This window comes from Podarcis gaigeae (assembly GCF_964106915.1).
Source record: "Podarcis gaigeae genome assembly, chromosome: 2".
Classification (NCBI taxonomy): Eukaryota; Metazoa; Chordata; class Lepidosauria; order Squamata; family Lacertidae; genus Podarcis; species Podarcis gaigeae.
In genome coordinates, this window is record NC_139679.1 from 20079142 (window position 1) to 20106354 (window position 27213).

The 27213-nt window shown below is 44.7% G+C and overlaps 1 protein-coding gene across 1 annotated transcript in view; it reads left to right on the plus strand.

The window, feature by feature from the left end:
- STXBP4 (syntaxin binding protein 4) overlaps positions 1 to 27213 on the plus strand; it is a 132173-nt gene that overhangs the window by 781 nt on the left and 104179 nt on the right. The window contains exons 2-6 of the mRNA XM_083727582.1: positions 9826 to 9911; positions 12207 to 12339; positions 13526 to 13658; positions 21687 to 21793; positions 22325 to 22496. Coding sequence (XP_083583708.1) covers positions 9845 to 9911; positions 12207 to 12339; positions 13526 to 13658; positions 21687 to 21793; positions 22325 to 22496 — 612 coding nt within the window. The 5' untranslated portion in view covers positions 9826 to 9844. The remainder of the gene's footprint in view (positions 1 to 9825; positions 9912 to 12206; positions 12340 to 13525; positions 13659 to 21686; positions 21794 to 22324; positions 22497 to 27213) is intronic.

The following is a 27213-nucleotide window of genomic DNA, read 5'->3' on the forward strand; positions in this document are numbered from 1 at the left end:
TCTGGTCTATGGGGTCACAAAGAGTCGGACACGACTAAACGACTAAACAACAACTAGACTTCTTAAGCAGAGTACTGTTACAGTGAGACCTCTGGATGTGAACGGAATCTGTTCCAGAGCCCTGTTAGCATCCTGAAAAGAACACAACCCGCATGTGCACGGGTCACAATTCACCGCTTCTGTGCATGCGCGTGACGTCATTTTGAGCGTCTGTGCATGTACGAGCGGCGAAACCCAGAACGAACCCGTTCCGTTACTTCCGGGTCGCAACCTGGAAACGCTCAACCTGAAGCATCTTTAACCCGAGGTATGTCTGTATAAGAATTTGGAGGTCTCAAATATAGAATAAATATTCATAAACGCACACATATCTAAATATATGAACCATGTGTCTGAAATAGAATGGGAAAGCAATCCTGAAGCCATTCTGACTCTCCCAATGACCTCAGATATTCCTCTGCAGTAAGGGAGGCAAATGGGGAAAGTCTTCCCATTGTCCTTTCACTTACAAATCCTGTCTTAAGGGCGTCTTTGTGTATGAATAGGGTGAGCCTGTGACCTCCATTCAGGAACTAAAGTATTAACCATCACAAAAGAATGGCCAGGCTGCCCAGGTAATGCAATCAGTGACCATTATCGGGTATCCTGGCAGGCAGGATTTCTGCTGGAGACCACCTCCTTCTGTGGTGTATGTCTGATGTTTCAGGGGGCAGGTCTTGGGCTACAGGGTGGGCAATTTCAAAAGTCTGTATAAGGGCTTGTGCACCATTGTTCAGGGTTCTCCTCCCTCATGCATGTGGTGAGTGGGGACCCTGTTGCAACAGTTACTTTAATAAAGATCAAGTTTACTAGCCGCTTTGCTTCTCAATATACTCTGGCTGGCCTCTGTTATTTTCTTCTGCCGATAGGGAACCTTCTTCAGGACTCTATACGGGCTCTGGAATACCCCATAAGGGAAAGGGAGCAGTTATAAGAAAAACAGTTCCAAATAAATTCTAAGCTCTTTGGGCCACAACTTATGAAACAATGATTCTGGAGGAGGCTGATAAAAGGTGTTTTATATGATAACTGAGCGGCAAATGCAGGTCTCCTACCACCTGAATATTCAGGGTGATATTCAGGCTATCCACTCCTGCAAAGCACTTCTCCAGCAGGCAAGATTTCCTCTTTGCTTTCTCCCAGTTGAAAACACATCATCTTTAAAAGGACTGAGATGCACTGTAGGACTAGACCTCAAGTGAGAATTTGGAAAAGCATGCGGCAGTGGCAGACAGTGAAAGTTAACTGGGTAGATGTAGCCACTTGGCAGGGGAAGCATCACTTTGCCCCAGCCAAACATAGAGAGCAAATTTGTAAAAGGAAAACAAACAAATGACATCCAGTAACTATTTTTTTGTCAACATTTGCAAAACGCTCAGAATGCATCCTTATTCTGTTTATCCTGTGGGTAACATAATATCTTCTAAAGTAGGTTGGATAATAATATTGAAAGTTTTGACATAAATATTTTTTAGAAAAAAAACAAGCTAAGTTGCTGCATTGTAAATAGAGGTACAAAGCCCCTGTAAGAATTGCATATTGCAACTGTTCGTAAATTTGCCATTGCTTTGCTCTCCCCCCCACCCCCCACTTCCAAAAGACTATTATGGGTCCTCATGAAATCAGTCGAACTATATACATCACATTGCATTTCTGGACTGCCCAAACAGATTACCGTATTTTTCGCCCTATAGGACGCACCGGCCCATAGGACGCACCTAGTTTTCTGGGGGGGGGGGGGATCAAGGAAAAAATTTTTATTTCCCCCCAGGTTTGCGCAGCCATCCCCAAGCTAGAAGAGGGAGACGGAGCGCTCCATCTCCCTCTTCTGCCTTCAGGGACAGCCTCTCTAGCCTCCGTGGGGCAGCAGCTTGCCCCGCTGCCCCCCCAGTTTGTGGGGCTGGCGGGGGGGAGAAGCAATCTTGCTTCTCCCCCCCCCTGCCAGCCTCCAGATCAGGTTGGGGAATAGCGGGGGGGGGGGGGCGGCGCTGCGCCTCCCCGCTGTCCCCCGAGCTTTTGGGCTGCAGGCAATCCCGCAGGACCTCCCGCCAGGCTTGCAAGACTTGCGGATAGCTTCCTGAAGCCTGGAGAGCGAGATGGGTCGGTGCGCACCGACCCCTCTCGCTCTCCAGGCTTCAGCGAAAGCCTGCATTCGCCCCATAGGACACACACACATTTCCCCTTCATTTTTGGAGGGGAAAAAGTGCGTCCTATAGGGCGAAAAATACGGTAGGTAATTAGCTTATGTGTTCAGTTTGCTCTAACAAGCCAGGAGTGCTTCTTTCGGGCCCCTTCTGGGCTCTTGCAGTCCACTCCGAAACAGAGAGGAGTTGAGATCTTCATAAAAAGTATTTAGCAATTACCTCGGTATATTTACTGGAACAGAGGAAATGGACCTGTTTATCTCTTGCTGCTTTTGCTTGCTCAACAGGCACTGAACTTATCGGAGGCTATCGAAAGCAATCTGAAGAAGCCTATGGAATTTTCATAAAGAGGATATTACCTTGGGGTGGGGAGAATGGCTGCAGTAGATAGTAAATAACTGCCTTTCATGCTATTGTGGTTGCCAGTACGGCTGCTAAAAACAACTTTATGTATTTGTATTCTCCCCACCACTTTTCATTATAGTTCCATGAATGCACATTAGGCAGAGTAAAGGGAGATCAGCCACGAAGCACACTTGCCTTTTATCTGAATTGCAATCCCTATGGCTCATACGCAGTAATGTTTTGTGAAAGAGCTCAATGACAAAGAGCTCTTTTCCTGGTCACACCGCTAGTTGAGCAAGTGGGAAAAGCTTATCAACTTTCTTCCTGAACAGCTGATTGTTGATGGCTATTTCACATAATAGTTGTAGTTACTGGTATATCCCAGCATGAACATTGTGGCAGAAGACAAAATGTCAGCTTGCATTACGATGTTCTCAGGGTGTCCTATTATAACATAAATGATGTGGCTGTATTCATTCAGAACTCAGCCATAAGGGAGCAAATCCGAAAGCTGTAATTTATATATTGCTGGAAGTATCTCTGGCATTGTTGTTGTTGTTGTTGTTGTTGTTGTTGTTGTTTAGTCGTGTCCTACTCTTCGTGACCCCATGGACCAGAGCATGCCAGGCATTCCTATCTTCCACTGCGTCCCGCAGTTTGGTCAGACTCATGTTGGTAGCTTCAAGAACACTGTCCAACCATCTCGTCTTCTGTCGTCCTCTTCTCCTTGTTCCCTCAATCTTTCCTAGAATCAGGGTCTTTTCCAACGAGTCTTCTCTTCTCATGAGGTGGCCAAAGTATTGGAGTCTCAGCTTCAGGATCTGTCCTTCCAGTGAGCACTCAGGGCTGATTTCCTTCAGAATGGATAGGTTTGATCTTCTTGCCATCCATGGGACTCTCAAGAGTCTCCTCTAGCACCATAATTCAAAAACATCAATTATTTATGGTCCAGCTGTCACTTCCGTACATCATTACTGGGAAAACCATAGCTTTAACTATACGGACCTTTGTCGGCAAGGTGAGGTCTCTACTTTTTAAGATGCTATCTAGGTTTGTCATTGCTTTTCTCCCAAGAAGCAGGCGTCTTTTAATTTCGTGACTGCTGTCACCATCTGTCTGCATTAGCAGAAGTGTAATGCTGATAAAAGAAGGGGAGGAAATCAAACCTGAGATACCACCGTATCTGATGCAATAAAAAGGGTAAATGGACCCCTGACCGTTAAGTCCAGTTGTGGGCAACTCTGGGGTTGGGGCGCTCCCTTGCCGAGGGAGCTGGCGTTTGTCCGCAGACAGCTTCCAGGTAATGTGGCCAGCATGACTAAGCCGCTTCTGGCGAACCAGAGCAGCGCATGGAAACGCCGTTTACCTTCCAGCCGGAGCGGTACCTATTTATCTACTCGCACTTTGACGTGCTTTCAAACTGCTATGTTGGCAGGAGCAGGGACTGAGCAACGGGAGTTCACCCCGTCGCAGGGATTCGAACCACCGACCTTGGAGGGGTGAAGAGTTGCAGTGGGATCATGCCAATGTCTATGGCCATTTTGCTCCCTTATAGGCTTGAATAAATCTTTTTTAAAAATGTTTTACTTTCTGCTTCTTCAGCTCTGCCAATGAGTGAAGACACGTGGCTGGTTGCTGATGCTGTTTGCAATTATGTCAACAGCTCTGTTGAAAATGTAGGGGTTAAAATATACAGATTTTCTCCAAGGACTCTGCTATTATGCAACAGGAAATTGTCTCTATGAGCTGAAAGGCAATGCATGCCTAGCAATGAATAGCTTTAATATGACTCTCACAGTAAGCCCACAATCCTAAGAATCCTTGCTGGAAGAATGCCCAACCGAAAATCCTGTAATTTTCAGATTAAAGGTGTCAAGTTTCAGCTTTAAAAAGTGGAATATGTAATTAATTAATTAGCAGGGCACTTCAATAACATGCTAGCATTAGGGAGCCAATGTATCCTGTAGATGTTTAAACTCTGAAGACATGGGGGTTTGATTCTGTAAAATGGGAACAACATAGAGGTGCACATCACAGGGTTATTGTGAGGGAAAATTTCTCATGTGGTTCAATCTGCGGCCATTATGATCCATGTTTAAAGTTAAATGTCTATAGCCAACCATTCATTAGCTACAACAACCATGTCTTTGCCATTGACGTCTAAAATCAAGTCTCCAATAAGCAATCAACATTAAGAAAGAAAAAGGCCAATAATGAATGGCAATTTGATTGTACGAGTTACAATCTTGTCTCTAGATTCACACAAGGCACTAGGAATTGGTGGCAGCCATCTGTGTCCAAAGAAAGCTCTGTTAATTTCCCTTGATTTTTGACCTAGCATTGTCCGTACAGTGGTACCTTGGGTCACATACACTTCAGGTTACAGACTCCGCTAACCCACAAATAGTACCTCGGGTTAAGAACTTTGCTTCAGGATGAGAACAGAAATCGTGCGGCAGCGGAAGGCCCCATTAGCTATAGTAGTGCTTCAGGTTAAGAACAGATTCAGGTTAAGAACGGACCTCTGGAACGAATTAAGTTCTTAACCCAAGGTACCACTGTACATCTTTTCACTACATACGGCTTTCTCTGTCTCCTTGTCCTGTCTCTTCCTATTGTACAGATTTGAGGTGTTTTCTTAATCCCCTTTCAGCCAAGGAATGCTGACCTAGTTTTCTCTATCCTTCTTGAATAATTAAAATCCACAAGCAGTTTGATCATTCCGGTAGACAGAATTAAACTCCTTGTTGTATGCTTGCTGTCACTGTGGTATAAATAGCAGTGGGGAATTTTTTTCTTTCCCTTGCAGTAGCGAGGCTGTTCTGTGATTTCCAGTACCTTTTCATCAAGGCCAGCCTAACACATTGTGCTGCCTTAGTTGAAATACAAGATTCCATCCACCCCACTTCAATTCTATGTACAAAAGCTGTTCGGGTTGGCAGTAGAACCTTTTCTTCAGCTCTGGCGATGGGACATCCTCCACAGCCTTTGAAATTAGCCAGGCGCCAGGGGCATTTTGATCCTGGCTATCGGCCACTTGTGACCAAGTGAAGATGTCTGGGCAACAGCATGGCGCCTGATGTATCCACCACCTGGAGGTGCAAGCCTGGGGAATCCTTGGATCGTGACTGTTTTTACCCGCTAGCAACACATCCTGTAGAATTCTATCCTTAATATTTTATCTGCACAGTCAGAATGAATTTCAAGAACCAAGAAGTTGTATTGTCAAATGCGGCTTTCGAGCCGTCTAACCCCCAAATGGCAATTAGGCATTTCGTTTTGGTGACTGTAACCCTGGTTTAAGGAGCCATTTCGCACCTACCGTATTTTTTGCTCTATAAGACGCATCAGACCACAAGACGCATCTAGTTTTTGGAGGAGGAAAACATGGAAAAAAATATTCTGAATCTCAGAAGTCAGAACAGCAAGAGGGATCGCTGTGCAGTGAAAGCAGCAATCCCTCTTGCTGTTCTGGCTTCTGGGATAGCTGGGAAGCCTGCATTCACTCCATAAGACGCACACACATTTCCCCTTACTTTTTAGGAGGGAAAAAGTGAGTCTTATAGAGCAAAAAATACAGTAGTTTATATATCTTGAGTTTCTAACACTGGTCCTCCTCTACACCTGAAGGCATCTAGCTAGCTCAGGGAAGTGATGGGCAGGTTGTATAGCAGACATAGCTCTTTCCACCTATATCTTGCTGATCTTCTCCACTCCAGCCCCTGCCCCCTGAGCCATCCGCCTCAATCCGCCTGATGTTAGGGCTGGCCCTGCCTTTAATCCGCACCTGCAAAGCTTTATATGACCTAAGAACAGCATATCTTGGAGGCCTCCACTCTCTTGCCCTCCCTGAGTTCTGCTCAGTTTCCTTTTATACCAGGGGTCAGCAAACTTTTTAAGGAGGGGGCCGGTTCACTGCCCCTCGGACCTTGTGGCGGGCCGGACTGTGCACATGCGTGCACACACATGTGACGGAGAGGGGCTTCTCTCTCCCCCCTCTCCCCTCCCCCTGCTTTCCTACCTCCTCTGCCGCTCTGCCTGCGGTTGGGAGCTGGCGGTGGTGGGGGCGCCTCTCCTTTCCGGACCAGCTTTCCTGGGCACCAGGCGCGGGGTCAGCAGGCATGCCAAGCTCCATCCGAAGCCCCGCGACGCGCCCGTCATGATGCCCACAGTGGACGGAGAGGCCAGTGGGCGGGTGGCGAGTCTGGGCCACGCCTCAGCATGCATGCGGCAAGGCTTTAGGTTGGCTGGCACCAATCAAAGCCGAGCTCCCTTCCTCCGTAGGGTGGGGAGAAGCCAGGAGGGAGGAGGCGCCGCTGTGTGTGTGGGGGGGGGAATGGCGCCCAAATTTTTTTTGCAAAAAAAATGGTGCAGCCCGAACGATCAAGCCAATCCAAGCAGCGATTCCAGGACCATCTGCAGGCCGGATCCAGAGGGCAATTGGACCTGATCCGGGCTGCATACCTTAGTTTGCTGACCCATGTTTTATACTCATGAAAGTCAGCTGCAAGAACAGGGCAGAGACTTAATAGTAGTGGCTCCAGTATTATGGAAACGGCTTCCCAGTCAAGACTGCCAGTTCCCAAAGAAGTAGGCATTTAGGAAAGATTGTGTAAGACAGGTGTGAGGGACTGGATGTGACTTGTGGGCCATGTCCTGAAACCCGCCCTGCCCCCGCCCACCCCAGTGGGTGGAATCCAAACCTGTTTGCAAAAGAAAAACGTTTTTGTTATACAGATGTGTTCCCAATTGGAACTAGGACCAGCGGGTCACATTAAAAAGCCCAGTCTGTCTTGGTCCCCCCCCCCCTTATGTACATCATTTTCACCTTATTGATGTCCCTATCTAAGTGCAGTGGGGTTTTTTTAATTGCAAAACCCTTGCAATACACATCCTTCACATAAGATGAGCTCCAGGCTGTGCTCATGGTTTTCGGATTTGAGGGGTATCTGACATTGCACAGTAGCAGCCCTATCTGTAGATTATATTTTTTCTTGTTTGAGTTCATACAAGGATGTGCAAACATTACTGATATCCTGGTCTTTCCAATGAGTGCCTCTTGTCCAGGTTTGTTTATTGTCTTACGTTAAATGTTGTGAGGATCCTATGCCCTTTAAAAATGTGTTTTGTGGGGGTGGGTTATGGGTTGTTTTTATTTTGATTATATATTTTATGGTTTTATATTTTGATTTTATTCTATGAACCGCCCTGAGACCTCTGAGTATAAGGAAGTATAATAATAATAATAATAATAATAATAATAATAATAATAATAATAATAATGTGCTCAGTTGTACTTTTGCAAGTGGTGCATCTTAACCATATTTGAAATTGAACTCCAGCTGGGGCCATTGATTCTTGTATCATTTATTCTTGAATTTAAAGAATCGTAGAATTGTAGATGCAGGTACGTAGCCGCGTTGGTCTGACGCAGTAAAAATATATAAAATAAATAAATAAATTGTCCAGTAGTACCTTAGAGACCAACTAAGTTTGTTCTTGGTATGAGCTTTCGTGTGGATGTGTATCTGAAGAAGTGTGCATGCACACAAAAGCTCATACCAAGAGCAAACTTAGTTGGTCTCTAAGGTACTACTGGACAATAATTTTTTTTAATTTTTTAAAATATATTTCTAGTAGGGACGCGGGTGGTACTGTGGGTAAAACCACAATGCCTAGGACTTGCCGATCGTATGGTCGGCAGTTCGAATCCCCGTGGCGGGGTGAGCTCCCGTCCTTTGGTCCCAGCTCCTGCCCACCTAGCAGTTCGTAAGCACCCTTAAGTGCAAGTAGATAAATAGGTACCGCTTTATAGCGGGAAGGTAAACGGCGTTCCGTGTGCTGCGCTGGTGCAGGCTCGCCAGAGCAGCGATGTCACACTGGCCACGTGACCCGGAAGTGTCTGCGGACGGCACCGGCTCCCGGCCTCTAGAGTGAGATGAGCGCACAACCCTAGAGTCTGACAAGACTGGCCCATACGGGCAGGGGTACCTTTACCTTTACCTTAAGGTACTACTGGACAATTATTATTTTTAAAAAAATATATTTCTAGTAGAACTGTAGAGTTGGAAGGGACCACAAGAGTTACTAATCCAGCCCCCGCCATGCAGGAAACCTTTGCCCAGCATGGGGCTCTGTGATTAAGAGTTTCATGCTCTGCTGTCTGAGCATTTTTCTTCCAGCATTCTCCTTCTGGCGTGAGACTAGGTCAAGCACTGCTGCAGGAATTCCCTGCCATGTAAGAGGCTGAATGAAAGCAAAGTTTTCGTCCAGTGTTTGGTACAGGTTGCATGCAACCAAGTTGTCCCAGGACTTCTGCCTGAACAATGGAAACTGATTTAGAGGGGGTGCGAGAAGTGGGAGAGGAAGTCCTGTTGCACAAGCCGTTGTCGTGCTATATGTGTTCTCCCTAGAAGAGAGCACGTGTTGCGGTGGGAGATACAAGCCACCCTGTTGTTGCTGGGCAGATTTGCGGAGTGACCCAGGCAGTGAATTGGTTGATTGGGTCGCTGGGGAGAATTGCTTGTTGCCAATTTTGAAGGTGGGGTCAGAGGTTTTAAATATTGGTCGCCCAACTTTGGGCGTCCTCTTGATCACCCGCCCACCCTCCCTGTATTGGGGGGGGGGTTGTTCGCTTGACCTTGCTATGCCTGTCATGGGGTCGTCTGCTTTGGAGCGGGGGCCTGGTAGGAATTTTGTCCATTTGGCTGATTGTCTGGTGCCATTTGGTTTTTGCCTACTGCATAGCAAATCGTCACAACTTGTAAGGTTGGCGGTTAGGCATTGGTTCAGATTGGTTGGTGGAGGGCTAAGTGCCTACCCCTCCAATGGTGGTGCGGAAAGGGAATTCCGTTAAAGGAATCCAGGGGTTTGCCATTCTTTTCATCCTTGTCCCTGGCATCGGACTTGGGCCGTGCAAGCCACCAGGAGCATGAGGGTGAGAAGTGAGGGACTGAGGCTCAGCTTCATTTTCTCCCCAAAATTGTTTCCCTCACTGGCTTCCGCTGGAATCTGGAAGTAAGTTCTGTCCCTGGGCAAGGACAGATAGTCGGAACCGATGCCTAAGCAACCACTCACTTGTGTGTATTTAAATAAAGTTGTGGCCAAAATCGTGCCAAAAACCCAAACGAAAATTGATGTGTGATGTGTGAATTATTGGGGGGTGGCTTAGGGACCTCGAAACGCAACAACTTTGTTGGATGCAATCCTCGGTGCCATTTCCTTGAAAAGCCTTGGAACGAGGCGTTCAGAAGTGACATTGATATATAAAACATCTCTTCATCCTCTTTGTTCCCAGGGTAGAATTTCTGAACCTGATGGAGAAGTTCAGCTCGCATAGCAACACAGACTCTGTGAGGATTTCCCCGACACAACTCCTAGCTGGTGAGCGGCTGGTTATATATATTTTCTTTGTGCAGCGTAGCATATGTTTGGTGGCCTGGTGGCCTCCATTAATATTTCAGGTTGGTAGGAATGCTTGCATGAATTGGACGGTAGACCCTTAACCCAGATTTTACGTGTGGCTTGATGTTTGATGGACAGAAAAGACACCTCTGTTCAATCGATCCTTCCTTGAAAATCAGTTGAGCAAGAGAGAAGTGTGGCAATGCCCCCTAGGGGCTCATTTCACACATTACAAAGCAGTGTTTTGGTCCGCATTGGTTTGTAACAGCCTAAAGTCCCTTGCTTGTGCAGTGGTACCTCGGGTTAAGTACTTAATTCGTTCTGGAGGTCTGTTCTTAACCTGGAACTGTTCTTAACCTGAAGCACCACTTTAGCTAATGGGGCCTCCTGCTGCCGCCGGAGCACGATTTCTGTTCTCATCCTGAAGCAAAGTTCTTAACCTGAAACACTATTTCTGGGTTAGCGGAGTCTGTAACCTGAAGCGTTTGTAACCTGAAGCGTATGTAACCTGAGGTACCACTGTAATTTGGGAACACTCTGAGCTGCATGAGTAGTTACTATACAAGGCAATTGCCACTAAATACAAGGTGTGACTGGAATGTTCGGCGAATGGTCACAGAAATCTGACAGCGAGAAATATTCAGACATACAGTCGGCATCGGAATCCCACAAAATGCGCACTGTTGTGTACAGAGACGAAGCCGTAACTTGAAAGACAACGTATGAGTGGTTTAAGCGTTTCTGAGAAGGGTGGCAAGCCATCGAAGATGACCCTCAGTCTGGCAGGCCGTCGATGAGCAGAATGGCGGCAAATGTCGACAGAGTTTTATGAGTTATTGATGCAGAATCGGTGTTTGTCCGTCAGAATAATGGCAGAAGAATTGCATATTCCCTGTGAAATCGTTACTGATGTTACTGAGTTGTCCCACCCTCCATATTCTCCCAATCTGGTCCCACCGGATTTCTTCTTTTCCCCAAAACTGAAATCTGCAAAGAAAGGGCACAGATTTTCCAGCATTTCACATGTCCAAGCTGTTGTGACGAGGGAACTGAAAGCAGTATGAAAAGAGAACTTCTCCAGAGGTTTACAACAGTTCTATGAACGTTGCCAATGGTGCATTGTATCAGAGGGGGCCTACTTTGAAGGCCTGTAAAGTATGTTCGTTTGAATATTTCTCAATGTCCGATTTCTGTGACCATTCACCGAACTTTCCGGTCACACCTTGTATTAGCCTTATGAACAGCAAATGGAGGTAAACACTAGCAAGCCAACTGCTCAGTACTAGACCGGCCCCAATAAACCTGCATGGTTCCTCTTTCATCAGTTTTGATCATCTGTGTTGCAAATTGCAGATTCGAGGTTTCCAGAAGGTAACTGAGGATATACAGTGATACCTTGGTTCTGAAACTTAATCCGTTACGGAAGTCTGTTCCAAAACCAAAGCGTTCCAAAACCAAGGTGCACTATTCCACAGACAGTAATGCGAAACAGATTAATCCGTTCCATACTTTTAAAAACAACCTCTAAAACAGCAATTTAACATGAATTTTACTGTCTAATGAGACCATGGATCCATAGAATGAAAGCAATAATAATGTACTGCACTATAAAACAAATACAGGCATACCTCTTGTTATATCAGTCTCCAGTTGCATTTTTTCAGGATACGAACACGGCAAACCTGGAAGTGTACACTTCCGGGTTTCATCCCGCGCGCATGCACAGAAGCACTCTGCATGTCTTGCGCATGCGCAGAAGTGTTCTGTGCATCTTGTGCGTGTGTAGAATTGCTCTTTCGCACCATTGGCACTCTAGTTGAAGACTTTTCGGGGTTCGAAGAGCACCCTGGAACGGATCAAGTCTGTAAGAGAGGTACCACTGTAAGAGAGTATTGTAGATGATAAAAATTAAATTTAAATTTTTTTCTTACCTTCACCGATGATGGTCATTGTTTGGATAGGGGGCTTTTATCCATTTCTGCAGTCACACAATCAATCAGTCAGTAGCTGAACAGGGTTCCGAACAGTCACAAAAACAAATTAACCGAAAAAGCCTCAAAAACAAAAACGCAAAATAAAAAGTAAAAACAAAAGTGCCAAACTCAATCCGTTCCGGAAGTCCGTTTGACTTCCGAAATGTTCGAAAACCAAGGCGCAGCTTCTGATTGGTGCAGGCACCCTGGAAACAAAAGCCAACAACCACATTTGAGAACCAAGGCGTTTGAGAACCAAGGTACCACTGTATGTCCTTTTGCCTTTCTCTCTCCTTCTAAGGTAAACCTGCTGACAGCCTCTCTTTGGGATCGTCTTCGAGGTCACTAAGCCCACAGCTGCTGTATCCAAGCGACATCATTGCAAACCACCACGGAAAGCCCCTGACAGCGACTTCTCTTCAAGCCACCACAAAGTAATGTTTGAAATCATTTGCAGATTGTTTCTCCTTCCCCCTGCTCCCAGAATTTGTGGGAAATACCTATTGAAAGCATGACAGTGTTAGCGTTCCAGAAGCCGTCTTACCCACTCCGAGCTGCCAAAAGCGAATGGATGCAATCAAAGCAGAATTTGTATGAATTCTGACGCATTCATTTATTTCATATTCTGTTTCTCTGCAAATCTGCTTGGAAAGTCATTTGACTGTGGATTTTATCAGCCGTGGGCATCTGTTTCATTGTTTTTCTTTCTTTTTTTATTTATGATTTTTTTTATTGCAAAGTAAATACATCAATAACAAGCCATACATAAAGAACAAGAAAATAAGAAAAAAGAAAGAAGAAAGGAAAGAAAAATGAAAAGAAAAGTAGACAGTAAAAGAATAAAGAAAAGTATAATATTTCAATACGATAAACACTATTTTACAAAATAATAATTATAATAGGCTTCCATCACTCTCACAACATTTCCTTTCGCATTTCATATTTTATCTGTATTTCAGTATTATTTTTATCTTAATATATATATACCGTTTGCGAGGTCATTCTAGACACAGCCAGATTTTTACATTAGAACCTTGTCTTTCTAAATAATCATTCAAGCACTTCCATTCCTTGTTGACTGTATTCATTTGCCTTAATTTTTGTTTCTTGGTTTTTCTTTGTTTCTTTGTCCAAAAGCATTTTATTTTAAAAATCCAATTTAAATTTAAAAGAAATCCTATATAAATTTAAAAAATCTAATTAAATGAAAAAAAGTAATTTTTAAAATTATTTTTAAAAAAAATCATTGATTTTTATCCACCCTGCCAAGGTATCTTCCTTTGACTGCTTTATTATCAAAGGCAGATTGTATAGGGATTCCTCCTGGGCCGACTGAAGCAGATTTGTCTTTTATGAGAGCAGGATTACATAAAGCTCTGCTCCGAAGGTTCCCGTCCGCACAGCAGTGCTTGATTCAACCTCTGGTTACACAAACAGCCACCTGTAGCTGCATCTTTTACACCGAAGGCAGCTCCCCCAATTAAGATGTAACTATCTTGGAGCAACCTTGATGCCATAGCATCCTTAGGAGAAAACAAAAGGAGATGTCTGCTTCAGGCTGATCCTGGTGTTCCAGCCACTGACCTTTGAAAGCTAACTTTGTTTTCTCTTCTTGTCTAGTGACAGCGTGTTTCAGATCATCACTGTTTCCAAGGGAACAGGCCTTGGCTTGAATGTTGTAGGAGGCATTAACAGGAACGAAGGGCCCTTGGTGCATATTCTGGAAGTTATTCCTGGAGGTGATTGTCATAAGGTAGATGAAGGGAGGGACATCTCTTCGCTCCTTTCCCCCTTTTTCTAGCTGGGGGTATTACTTAGTATCTGCTCAGGTGTTGTAAGAGCATTTCAAAATCGGATCTTATTTATTGTATTGTGGCGCTTTTCAAAATCAACTCCAGACTTCTCTGCTGTTCCCTTCCTTATGTTTATTTGTCATTAAACCGGACTTGAGAAAGGCAATCCTTTAAATAAAGTGGTAGCTTGGTTCTCAAACGTCTTGGTACTCAAACAACTTGGAACCCGAACGCTGCAAACCCGGAAATAAGTGTTCCAGTTTCCAAACTTTTTTCGGAAGCCGAATGTGCTCCGATTTGAGTGCCACACTTCAGTTTTGAGTGTTGCACTGAGGTCTGCGTTTTTGTTTTTGCGGCTTCTTCGTTTTGTTTTTGTGACTGTGTGGAACCCAGTTCAGCTACTGATGGATTGGTTGCATGACTGCAGTACATTGTTTATTGCTTTCATTTTATGGCTCAATGGTTTCGTTAGATGGTAAAATTCATGTTAAATTGCTGTTTTAGGGGTTGGATTAATCCATTTTGCGTTACTTTCTATGGGAAAGCACACTTTGGTTTTGGAACACTTTGGTTTTGGAACAGACTTCCGGAACGGATTAAGTTTGAGAACCAAGGTACCACTGTAGAGGACTGCCCCTTGTAAAGTAGGAGACATGGCCATCCTAGTGCTAAGGAAGGCAGTTCTGCACCATAAACATATATATATATAAATAAACTTACTTTAGGGATGAAAATTAACTCATTACGGTACTTGGGCAGTCTGTTCCACTTCAGAACCTCTTTCACTCAAAATATTTCCTGATGTCTACAGCAGATGTCCTTGTCTGTCCTATAGGCAGTGGACAGAGTAAGCAATAATGCCCACTCCTCAGTTGTATGATCTCATAAATACTTGTAAAATAGCCCCTTTTTTAAACCATCCTTTCCTTTGCTGAAATGCACCATTCTTCTTAGCTCATAAAAAACTGCCCTTTGTCATTTTCGTAGCTCCTCTCTAAAACTTTCCCAAGTTTCCATCATCCTTCCTGAATTTTTTATGCCCACAACGGAACAGGATGCTCCAATTAAGTCTTACCAGCACCAGATTAATTCCCTAAATCTTTGAAACTGCACTCCAGTTTCCAATCGCCTAAAATGGTGTTATTGCCTTATTTGTTACCCCCTGCTAAGAAAAGCACGTTCAGTCCTATTTAGTTACTGTGCGTTGTGTTTTCACTTAATTGCTACCGTTGAAACTAATGGGAGATATCTAAGAAGGAATTAAAGAAAAAAGAAAAAGCTATGGCTTTTCATAAATCTAATACAAGCATTGATAGAGAGAATTTACAGATGCTTTTTTGCGCTCCCTCAAGCCCTGGCTGGATCTAGAGACATCAGAGGAGCATTTCAGTTTAAAGCGTTGTCAATTTAAACAGGGAAAACAGGTAGGGGGGAACGGGACTGCACATCGCCACCTGGTGGCACAATGTTATATCGTACATACAACGCATATAAATCGCTTTTTCTTTACCAGTCTAGCCGAGTCCCCCTTGTGTGTAAATAGAGAACATGCCCTGCCGGGCATACTGTTTTCATCCCTGTCCCCTGAAATATCATCTCTCTCTTTATCTTCATGCTGCTTTACAAGCAGTGAAGTGTGAACCCCAGCGTGGCTAGATTCATATACGCCTCGAGTAAAACAAAAAGGTCACATAGAGGTTCAAAGTTGACTTCCTTTTAATTTTAGCCCAGTCTGGAAACTGGGCTGTAAAAAACAACAAGAAGAGCACAGCACTGGAAATAATGAAGGCTCTTAATGGCCTCCTGTTACAAGTCTCTCTCCCTTCTCCCCTTTCTCTTTATTGAACTTAGCAGCATGGAAAGCTTGTGTTGGGACCTCTGTTAGGCTTCTTTTTTGGTGAGATTGTATAGCAGAAAAAGCTCTGTGGCATTCGCATAAAACCTTTTGACCTTCATTAGAAGGTGGTTGGTGCCTTTAATTACCTTAAATGCTTTGTTTGATGTGCATGAGCCTAGGGCTTGCCGATCAGAAGGTTCGAATCCCCACGACGGACTGAACTCCCGTTGCTCGGTCCCTGCTCCTGCCAACCTAGCAGTTCGAAAGCACGTCAAAGTGCAAGTAGATAAATAGGTACCGCTCCGGCGGGAAGGTAAATGGTGTTTCCGTGCACTGCTTTGGTTCGCCTAGACCTGGAAAGCTGTCTGCGGACAAAACACCGGCTCCCTCGGCCAGTAAAGCAGCATTGTGACATTTCTGTATGCAATACAAATGGTTGTGTGTGTGCATGTGTACATGCGTGCACATAAAACTAGAAACTAAGTTTACAGATTGTGGTCTGTAACCGTAATTTCCAATTGCTTGGAAGGTGATCAGATTGCAAAATATGTCTGTGATCTCTCTGCTCCTTTGTTAGCCATGTTCATATGAATGGTGTTTGTGCAGGAATAACCCTTGAGCTAAAGGCTGCCCACTTGCCCATTGTTTCTCACACTTTCTCCGTTGAGACAAAGTTTTGCATCATGTGCAAAACTGGAACTAATGCATCTCTTGATGGCAACATTAAGTGTCCCTAACGATGTCCTCAAGCAGTGAGCGGTTTAGGAGCAGGGCTTAGTTTCTACAATGTGCTGCTTGATTATAGCAGAGCTTTTTTTCTCTGAGGACTGTTCTTTCTCTTCATCTCCATCTCTCTCTCTCTCTTTGTGTGTGTGTATGTGTGGCTTCAGCGATAGCTGTGCAGCTTGCTCTGGTTTTCAGGGAGGTGGGAGAAGGGACGGAGGGCAGTTCGTCAGTCCCTTCTCCCACCTCCCGGAAAAGCCAGCAAGAGCCACTCTATCTTTAAAGAGCAAGCATGTCTGCGGCTTTTGCTGGCTTTTTTTGTTTTCCTCCTCTAAAAACTAGGTGCATCTTATGATCAGGTGCGCCTTATAGAGCGAAAAATACGGTGATTATAGCACAGAGAGAGAATACGCACGGCTGTCAAATTTTTAACTCCTCCTTTTGAAAGCGTGCCAATCTAAAGAAACCTATTTATGCTTGTTTTCGCTTTTCTCAAATTTAAGACCCAAGTCCCACCCCCTCCAAATCGATTCTACAATTTATAGGCAGTTCGGAGCTTTAGCTGTGAACTAGCTTCAGATGCGGTTTGTGTGTGCTGTTTGGCACCAGTGCCACCAGAGGCCACTGTTGCCACTTGTGTTGCTTGCCACCGCCAGCTATGAAGTATTTTAGCCTAATCGAAAAAAATAGTAAGCACCGAGGAACAAACGAGATGCTGTTGCTCAGTGGTATAGCATCAGAAGTTATAAACTGGCATCTAAGAAAGCAAACCAGGATTAGCTTCTTGTGGAATTGGTTGTTGCATTCTTTTTCATATACAGTGGTACCTTGGGTTAAGTACTTAATTCGTTCCGGAGGTCCGTTCTTAACCTGAAACTGTTCTTAACTTGAAGCACCACTTTAGCTAATGGGGCCTCCTGCTGCCACCACGCTGCCACTGCACAATTTCTGTTCTCATCCTGAAGCAAAGTTCTTAACCCGAGGTACTATTTCTGGGTTAGCGGAGTCTGTAACCTGAAGCGTATGTAACCTGAGGTACCACTGTATAGTCTGCTGGAGTGTATATTAAAAAGCAATTAATGGTTTAATCCTGTGCATGATAAAATAAATGTGTGGCACCCCCTCCTTTCTCTTGCCATAGGTGAAGTGTCAAGTAATCACTCTTTTCCTTATCCATTGCCATATCTGGGTGGGGAGGCGTCTTAGCCCACAAGCTCACACTCTGGCCTCTGCCTGATTTCCTGCTCTCTCTTTCTTTTTCTAGCCATCCTTTCCCCAGTGGTGACAGCAGCCTTCATTTGATTAGTGTCAGTTTATTAACTTGTGATCTTCCAACCGGGCATCCCTTTGGGATAGCCTCCAGGCATTGCGAAGCAGAGATTCTCGTGGTTGATTTAGAGCAGGCATAGGCAAACTCGGCACTCCAGAGACTACAACTACCATCATCCCTGACCACTGGTCCTCTTAGCTAGGGATCATGGGAGTTGTAGTCCCAAAACATCTGGAGGGCTGAGTTTGCCTATGCCTGATTTAGAGGATCTCTCAGTGGTTAGGGAGGAAGGAGGGGCATTTGCCTCCTTATTGACGCATTCTGCCCTGAAAGTTTCGGTTCAAATCCTGTACCTGCCTCAGTTCTGTGTCAGTGAAATGGGAATAATCAGCCTCTCTAGTTTTGTCAGCCTGGTACACTCATAGAATCGTAGAGTTGGAAGGGGCCCAGTGGATCATCTAGTCCAACCCCTTGCAGTGCATAAGGATATGTGTGGCTGAACATCTTTATAGAGTACTTTCATGCCTTCAGAAGTGACCTATATGCTTAGAATTCCTGTTGTTTTCAGGCTGACAGCAATTCCATACCCTCCAATATTTCTCTGATAAAAATAAGGGTGTCTTATTCCATAATAATACTAACAATAGTTTTATTATTTATATCCCCACCTAAGTGTGTTGCCCCAACATATATAAAAACATAATCAAACATTAAACATTTTTTTAAAAAAAACCTTCCCTATACAGGGCTGCCTTCAGATGTCTTCTAAAGGTTGTATAGTTACTTATCTCCTTGGCTTGGGGGAGATCACATAACTTCATACTCCCCAACATTTGTCCAATGAAAATAGGGTTGTCGTACCGTACCCTTCAACGTTTCTCTCATGAAAATAGGGACATCCTAAGGAAAAGCAGGACATTGCTGGTTCAAAGCAGAAACCGGGATGGCTTCTGTAAGTCTGGGACTCTTTCTGGAAAATAGAGACACTTAGAGGGTCTGCAATTTCCTCGGACTGAATTGCTGCTTGCATTGAATTTTTTTAAAAGAGCCTCTTTTTTGATTTTAAGTGTAGAACTTGGCAAAAACAGAAATGTGATGTGCTGAAGGCTAAACGTTGGTTTGAGCTGAGTGCAAAAGCACTTTTTCTGGCCTCGTTCTCCACCTCCCCAGCCACCCACCCACATTATCCTGAACTGTGCGCTAAATTATTGGTGCCAAAGTCTTTGCGCTCTCCGCTGTTGCATCTGCTCGGTCCAAATGTTCGCCAAGGTTGTATGTATAGCTGTTTGAAACTGGATCTCTTACCCCCACCCCTCTGGTGCGAATTAATCCAGCTCAGAGCTGGATTAACTGGTACAGAAACTTCTCACAAACTGTCTGTGGCTTAATTCTAAAACAAAACGACCATCTGTGTCCAATTTTGTGCCCAGTGAAATTCCACTGATATCTCTCGCTGATCTGTTACTCTGTTCTGCAGCAGCAAAGTAGTTCAGCTCCTAATGCCAGCTTCTCCTTTCCAGGACATCTAGTACTGCCTGATTATCCCCTTCCCTGTCCCTTATCCTTTTAAAAAAAAAATTCATCCCCTGGCATCCACGTGGCTGTCCAGTCCATCTATTGCTGATTTCGACAGCTCTAGCTATGAGGACTTGGTTCGCGTCATCACAGTGGCTGTTGCTCCCCATCAGGATAAAATACAGTGGTACCTCGGGTTACATACGCTTCAGGTTACAGACTCCGCTAACCCAGAAATAGTACCTCGGGTTAAGAACTTTGCTTCAGGATGAGAACAGAAATCGTGCTCCAGCGGTGCAGCGGCAGCAGGAGGGCCCATTATCTAAAGTGGTGCTTCAGGTTAAGAACAGTTTCAGGTTAAGAACGGACCTCCGGAATGAATTAAGTACTTAACCCGAGGCACCACTGTAGTGGGAATAAAATACAAGCTTCATCTACAAGGACCCCCTTCTGTTCCACAACTTGCATTTTAACACACTTTTGAGTATATTTTGCTCTCTCCTAAATCAAAAGCAGAGTTATCGGAATGAAGTGTGGTTGGCGCTGTGGTCTAAACCACTGAGCCTCTTGGGCTTGCCAATCAGAAGGTTGGCGGTTCGAATCCCCGCAACAGAGTGAGCTCCTGTTGCTCTGTGCCAGCTTCTGCCAACCTAGCAGTTCGAAAGCATACCAGTGCAAGTAGATAAATAGGTACCACTGCACCAGGAAGGTAAACGGCGTTTCTGTGCGCTCTGGTTTCCGTCACAGTGTCCTGTTGTGCCAGAAGCGGTTTAGTCCTACTGGCCACATGACTTGGAAAGCTGTCTGTAGACAAACGCCGGCTCTCTCGGCCTGAAAGTGAGATGAGCACCGCAACCCCATAGTCGCCTTCGACTGGAATAAACCGACAAGGGGTCCTTTACCTTTATTTTACCTCTACAGACAAACAGACACATATAGTGCAGTACTGCTGCGACCCTAGTAGTTCAGAATGCATGTAAGGGTACCAACATCTTTAATAGGCTCCCATTTCTAAAACCTCTTCCAGGGTGTCCTGTCTGCTGAATAACTGTAGGAATGACATTGTGGAGAATTTGGCGAAATTTTTGAGTGACGCCATGAAATAACGTCACCATATATCTTTAGAGCCACCTTTGTTCCTCACGATGTCTGGATAGTTTTACCTAAAAGTGCCTCCTACTTGTGGTGTGTTCTGATCCATGTATACAACACACTCATTCTATGCCAATAAAGGAGATTGAGTTGATAAAACCTGCCTGTATGTAGAAAACTTGTGCATCTGGGACAAGGCTCTGCTCGAATTCCTTCTTCTAATATGCAAGCTGAGAGTTGAGGTTTTTTCTTCTTCCTTTGTATTCCATAGAAGGTTTTGCACTGTTTGCTGCTGGTGGTGGTTAGATTCGTTAGTCACTTGTCACACACTTGACCTACCACATACTTAAAAAACAGAAACACAAATACAGCATAGTATTAATTTATCCTGGAGAAGAGAAGGCTGAGAGGAAATATGATAGCCTTCTTTAAATATCTGGAGAGCTGTCACATGGAAGATTGAGCAAGCTTGTTTTCTGCTGTGGGACCCAAACCAGTGAATTCAGTTACAAGAAAGAGTCCAACATAACCATGGGTAGGCAAACTAAGGCCCAGGGGCCGGATCCAGTCCAATCACCTTCTAAATCCAGCCCACAGACGGTCCGGGAATCAGCATGTTTTTACATGAGTAGAATGTGTCCTTTTATTTAAAATGCATCTCTGGTTTATTTGTGGGGCCTGCCTGGTGTTTTTACATGAGTATAATGTGGGCTTTTATTTAAAATGCATCTCTGGGTTATTTGTGGGGCATAGGAATTCATTCAGTTTTTCCCTCCAAAACATAGTCCAGCCCCCCACGAGGTCTGAGGGACAGTGGTGTAGTGGTTAAGAGCAGTAGTGTCGTAATCTGGGGAACTGGGTTCGCTTCCCTGCTCCTCCACATGCAGCTGCTGGGCTAGTCACACTTCTCTGAAGTCTCTCAGCCCCACTCACCTCACAGAGTGTTTGTTGTGGGGGAGGAAGGGAAAGGAGAATGTTAGCCATTTTGAGACTCCTTCGGGTAGTGATAAAGCGGGATATCACATCCAAACTCCTCTTCTTCTGCTGAAAAAGTTTGCTGACCCCTGAACTAAACATTAGGAAGCACATTCTGATGGTAAGATCTGTTAAGCCGTGGAACAGGCTACCTCAGAAGGTGGCAGACTCTCCTTCATTGGAGGTTTTTGAGCAGAATCTGAATAGCCTCCTGTCGTGGATGCTTTACCTGTGATTCCTGCATTGTGGGGGGTTTACTAAATGACCATTTCAGCTCTACACTTCTACACAGTAATACCAAAAACCACATACAGTTCATAAACTGAGCAGAGCAAGGGGCAGGGAGCAGCCTGCTTCATTCAGGCAGTTATTTGTACCAGGCACTCTGATTTGTTATTTATTTGTACCAAGAGTCTGGCACGCTTATCAGATCAAATCTGGCCCTCCCCTTCTCTAAAAGGCAATTTGACAGACTGAACAACCTTGGGAGTTTATAAATTTGGAGAGTTTGCCTTGACCTCTTAAGGCAACTTGATTGCAAAAACAAGTGCTAACGACTGTCCTTGTTCTTGCTAGGATGGTCGGCTGAGAGCTGGGGACCAGCTTGTTTCCATTAACAAGGAGTCATTGATTGGAATCACCTATGAAGAAGCAAGAAGCCTAATCAACAGAACAAAGCTGAGGTAACAAATGCCCTACAAAACAAGTCCTCTGAACACTCCATTTTACATCCGTCTGTCTTCCCTAGTATAGATTTGGTCGATTTATGTTTCTAGCTCTCATGATGAGAGAGAGGATTTTGGATATGTGTTGTTGGAAATGCTAAAATACAGAGCTGTTAAAAAGAACTCCCTGTCTTGCGGGCATAAATCCTGATACTTTCAGGCACTGTGATTCTCCAGCGGTTTGATCCCAGCCCCATAGACGCACTCCATTGTTTCCCAAGACAGATGCCACCTAAGCCCAAACATTCTGGGCTGGTAACAGCACATTAAAAACGTAAGACCCTCGCAGATTTGGCCCTCCTAGCCATCAAGAACAAGGGCAATAATTTTAAAAAGTTGGTGCAACAGATTTCTGTCCCACTGAATTTTATTGACCCGCTAAACATCACTTGCTGCCTGACATATTTTGATAATTACAGGGAGGTCTTCATTATTTCAGGAAGAATGCAACGTACAATACCTGTGTCCAACCTGTGACTTCATTTTTAGATCTAACTCCTCGTGGGAAATCGCTTTCATTCGACGTGAACCTCTTTCCAGCCAAGCGGAAACTGTGCCGCCCCCCTCCAGCCTGTTAACTTCAGATGGATACGGACTGCAGCTTCCTCCATCTTCGTCTCCAAATGAAAGCATTGCCTCAAAGATGTCTATTCTGAATGTGGCAAGTATTCTCTGAAAACCAATTTAAGGGTCGTCTGTTGACAAAGGGGCAGCGATCAGCAAGCAAACTGCTAAACTAGATAGATTATCCAAGTCCTGCTTATCGCAAATTTTACAGGCAGCCAGTTGTTTTATCAGAAATCAGTTCCTTGACCTCCTTGCTTACACATCGGTCTATATGTTCTTTCAGAAGGCACAAGTGACTGGCAGTGCAGGCCTATATATGCCTAGCTTGGAAGTGAGCTCTGCTGGCAGGGCCAGATTTAGGTTTGATGAGGCCCTAAGCTACTGAAGGTAATGGGGCCCTTTATATGTCCAGCTGTCCTTTGTCAACAACAAATTGTCACTGTTTTTTGTGTTGAATATATGCTATATTGTAATTTATGGACCTAATAGGTATCTAAAGCCATTTGCACATACAGAATGTTGGCACCCTATATAGTGGTACCTCGGGTTACAGACGCTTCAGGTTACAGACGCTTCAGGTTACAGACTCCGTTAACCCAGAAATAGTACCTCGGGTTAAAAACTTTGCTTTAGGATGAGAACAGAAATTGCACGGCGGCAGTGGGAGGCCCCATTAGCTAAAGTGGTACCTCAGGTTAAGAACAGTTTCAGGTTAAGAATGGACCTCCAAAACGAATTAAGTTTTTAAGCGTAGGTACCACTGTATATAGAAATGAGCAAACCAGTGATATTTTAGGGAGCAGGCTAGCAGGCGGGGCCCATTACTTACATCATAGGAGCCTACACAAGACAAAACACTGTTGCTGTATGTAGGTTTTATTTTATTTGTTTTTTATCTTATATTTTGAATATGTACATCCAGTTTTTTCCCCTTTGGTTTTTTTTTTTGGGGGGGGCAAGAAACTAGGACCCTAAGCTATAGCTTGTTTAGCTAGTCTGTAACCTGAAGTGTATATAACCCGAGGTAAAAGTAAAGGGACCCCTGACCATTAGGTCCAGTCGTGACCGCCACTGGGGTTGCAGCGCTCATCTTGCTTTATTGGCCGAGGGAGCCTGCGTACAGCTTCCGGGTCATGTGGCCAGCATGACTAAGCCGCTTCTGGCGAACCAGAGCAGCGCACGGAAACGCCGTTTACCTTCCTGCTGGAGCGGTACCTATTTATCTACTTGCACTTTGACGTGCTTTCAAACTGCTAGGTTGGCAGGAGCAGGGACCGAGCAACGGGAGCTCACCCAGTCCCAGGGATTCGAACCACCGACCTTCTGATCGGCAAGTCCTAGGCTCTGTGGTTTAACCCACAGCGCCACCCGCGTTCACCACTGTACAGAAATCCAGCACTGTCTGCTGGGTTCAATGGGAGTTGCACCCAACCACGCACACATAGCAGTGATGAGCAGTCCTATGGCGAGATGTAGCTCTCTGTGTAATTTTATGCAGCTGACAAGGAAGGGAGGAAGAGAGTTGTGTTAGGAAAAGGAGGAAAGAGAGGAAAAGGGTGGCCCCATCTGCTTTTAGCTCCAACCTCGCCCAGTTTTGACTTCAACCAACCACCAGTGTGCATTTCATAAATGATTGGCCCTTAGCAGAAAAAAAGGTTCCCCATCCCTGTTATATAGGACAGCAGTGTCAGGTAATTGTAGATTGCAGGGGACCCGAGTGGTCATCTAGACCAACCCCCTGCAATGCAGGAATCTTTTGTCCTATGTGGGGCTCGAACCCACAGCTCTGAAATTAAGAGTCTCACGCTCTGCTAACTGAGCTATCCAAAGGTTGCCCCGCCCCCCCCCAGTCAAAAGCTCACTTTCATTTATACCATGTGCGCCCCAACACACATATGTTCCTTATTTTGGTACATTTTAAAAAAAATCTTCAAATCTTCTTTTCCTTAAGAAAAAAACTCACCTTAATTTATACTGAAGTTTTCTTGTCTGTGTTGGTCCAATGGACCATAAGTGGCAACCAGGGTTTCTTTTTGTATGTAGGCAAATTCATGAGCTCCACCAGCTATTGAGATATGTTAAGCCTTTGTAACTTATAAAGTAGCACTATATGCTAAGAAGATCAGGAGAAAAGAACTAGATAAAATAGCAGTCAGTTGCAAAGGTGATTCGGACATTTAAGCTGGCACATTCTACCTGAGAACCCCTTGCTATTCTATCCTATGCAACAAATAATTTTTAGGAAACGTGATCGTGTTTTATTGTATCTGCCGTGCTTGATGTTTTTATGATTTTTTTATGGTTATTGTTGCTTTCCTCTTTGTTCCCTTTGTGAATGATGCCATGGCCTTTGGCTAGTGCAATAAAGTTGATGATGATGAAGATATGTTAAGCTCTTCCTCAGTTCAAACAGTCGAGAGGAAAATACATTTTTTAAATTAAAAAAGGAAAGAAAGAATAAGGAGAATTTCTCTGCCAAGCGTGCTGTGTGGCTTCTTACCACAGCCAGCACTCTGTCATCATTCTTAGTATGGAGGAAGTAAGAAAGTTTGAACAGACACATGATTCCTCCTTCTCTCCCCCCCCCCCATAAAACCCCAAAGCTCTGAATGAAAAACATGCTCTTCTTTGAAATATAATGCTAATACAGCTGGAGAAATTTCAATGAACCGAATAACATTTTTATACCATTCTGTTGGAGGTCCTCTTTTCTTTTAAGCATTATTTCAATGAACTGGGAGTCCATTTGGATCCTAAGCATGCTTTCTTGGGAGTAAACGCCCATCAGACACAAGAGGAACATGTTGTTGTTGTTGTTGTTGTTTAGTCATTTAGTCGTGTCCGACTCTTCATGACCCCATGGACCAGAGCACGCCAGGCACTTCTGTCTTCCACTGCCTCCCGCAGTTTGGTCAGACTCATTTTTGTAGCTTCGAAGACACTATCCAACCATCTCGTCCTCTGTCGTCCCCTTCTCCTTGTGCCCTCCATCTTTCCCAACATCAGGGTCTTTTCCAGGGAGTCTTCTCTTCTCATGAGGTGGCCAAAGTATTGGAGCCCCAGCTTCACGATCTGTCCTTCCAGTGAGCACTCAGGGCTGATTTCCTTCAGAATGGATAGATTTGATCTTCTTGCAGTCCATGGGACTCTCAAGAGTCTCCTCCAGCACCATAATTCAAAAGCAGCAATTCTTCAAGAGGAACATAGATATGCATAAGACTGTACTCTTTCTCAGCACTGTTGGGTATAAACAGCTCCCTCGGGAAATGACAAACAGACGGAGGAAAGCAAAACATGACAGGTCATACATGACATTGTCCATCCCCTTGCATTAGATTTGCAACCTGAATTTTTCAGGAGTCTGGCATGTCGCTGAGATGTGCCAGCACTGTAATGTATAAAACAGAGTCCTTGAAAAGCCATGAACACGTGGGAGCCAGTGTGGTGTAGTGGTTAGTGTGTCAGACTAGGAACCTGGGAGACCAGGGTTTGAATCCCCACTCAGCCATGAAAGCTCACTGGGTGAGCTTGGGCCAGTCACTCACTCACTCTCAGCCTAACCTACCTCGCAAGGTTGTTGGGTGGATAAGATGGGAAGGAGGAGAACGATGCACACCATTTTCAGCTCCTTGTAGGAAAGGGTGATATACAAATGAAATCAATCAATCAGAGCTTCCCTGGGACATGTGATCAAATGTTCCCTTGCTCCTTTTTTAAAAAAAGTCATTAACACTTTCTAGAATTCTGTGACATAGCACAAAACAGTAGAAATTCTCAGTGCTACTGTTGTTGTTTTTTTGTCAGAAAAGGACAGGGATCTCTCCGGCAAGAGCTATACGTTCCCCGATGGAAAACCTCTACGTGCCGGGACTTCCGGGTTGGCGCCATCGCCGAATGGCGGGCTCCCTACGAGCTCCGGAGGGAGCCGGCTTGGCAGGGGCTGGGTCCTACCGCACCGGCGATGCGGGGACCCTTAAAAACCACGGCCAGAGTGAGGCCGTGGACATGGAGACTCGGCTGGCACCGTTAGCGCTCTCCCGACTCGTGAAGGAGCCTTTTTAAAGGCTACGGATCGGGTGCCGGGGAGAAGCGTGGTGCTTTGAGTTCTCTGCTATCCCTGCCGAGCGCAGCCGCATGCCATCCGGCGGAGAGCGCTGACTTCTTCTATTGAAAATTCGGCTCTAAAGAAGAACCCGTGAGTAATTGGAATATGGACTAAAAAAAAGGGGATAAATTTTTAAATTTCGGAGCGAACGGGGGAGGCGGAAAAAAGGAAGTCAGCCCACCCCTAAATTGTAGAAGAGCCAAAACAAAGGACTGGACAACTAAGATCGAGTGTAACCTTATCTTGCTGAATCAGCAACTTCGCGAGGGAAAATTATAAGATTGAGCTGGAGGAGAAAAGTGGAATTGTTTTAAAAAAAGCAACCCCCCCAGAATCCCTGGAGCGATTCGTGAAACTGCCTGGAGAAAAGCGATGGAGGTTTTGACAGCTGTCAAAGAGCTGTCAAAAAGGAAGATTAAAATAGAGGCTTTGTTATGAGGACTTTGCCGGTTATATTTGTTATAAATTGAATATAAATTGTTTTAAATATCGGTCAACAAGTTACTTGGTCTGGTGGATGTGATTCTGGAAGGGAACTTTGTTATTGCAATCCACCTAGAGGAGCCGAGGGATATTGCATGTGTTTTTCACAGGAAATCTGAACAGTTGAATGGAACTTTTAATCTCCTGGGAAACTGCAGGAATGGAACATTATTTTGTCTACAGAGGTCTACACACTACAGGAAACAATGGAACTATTTGTTGG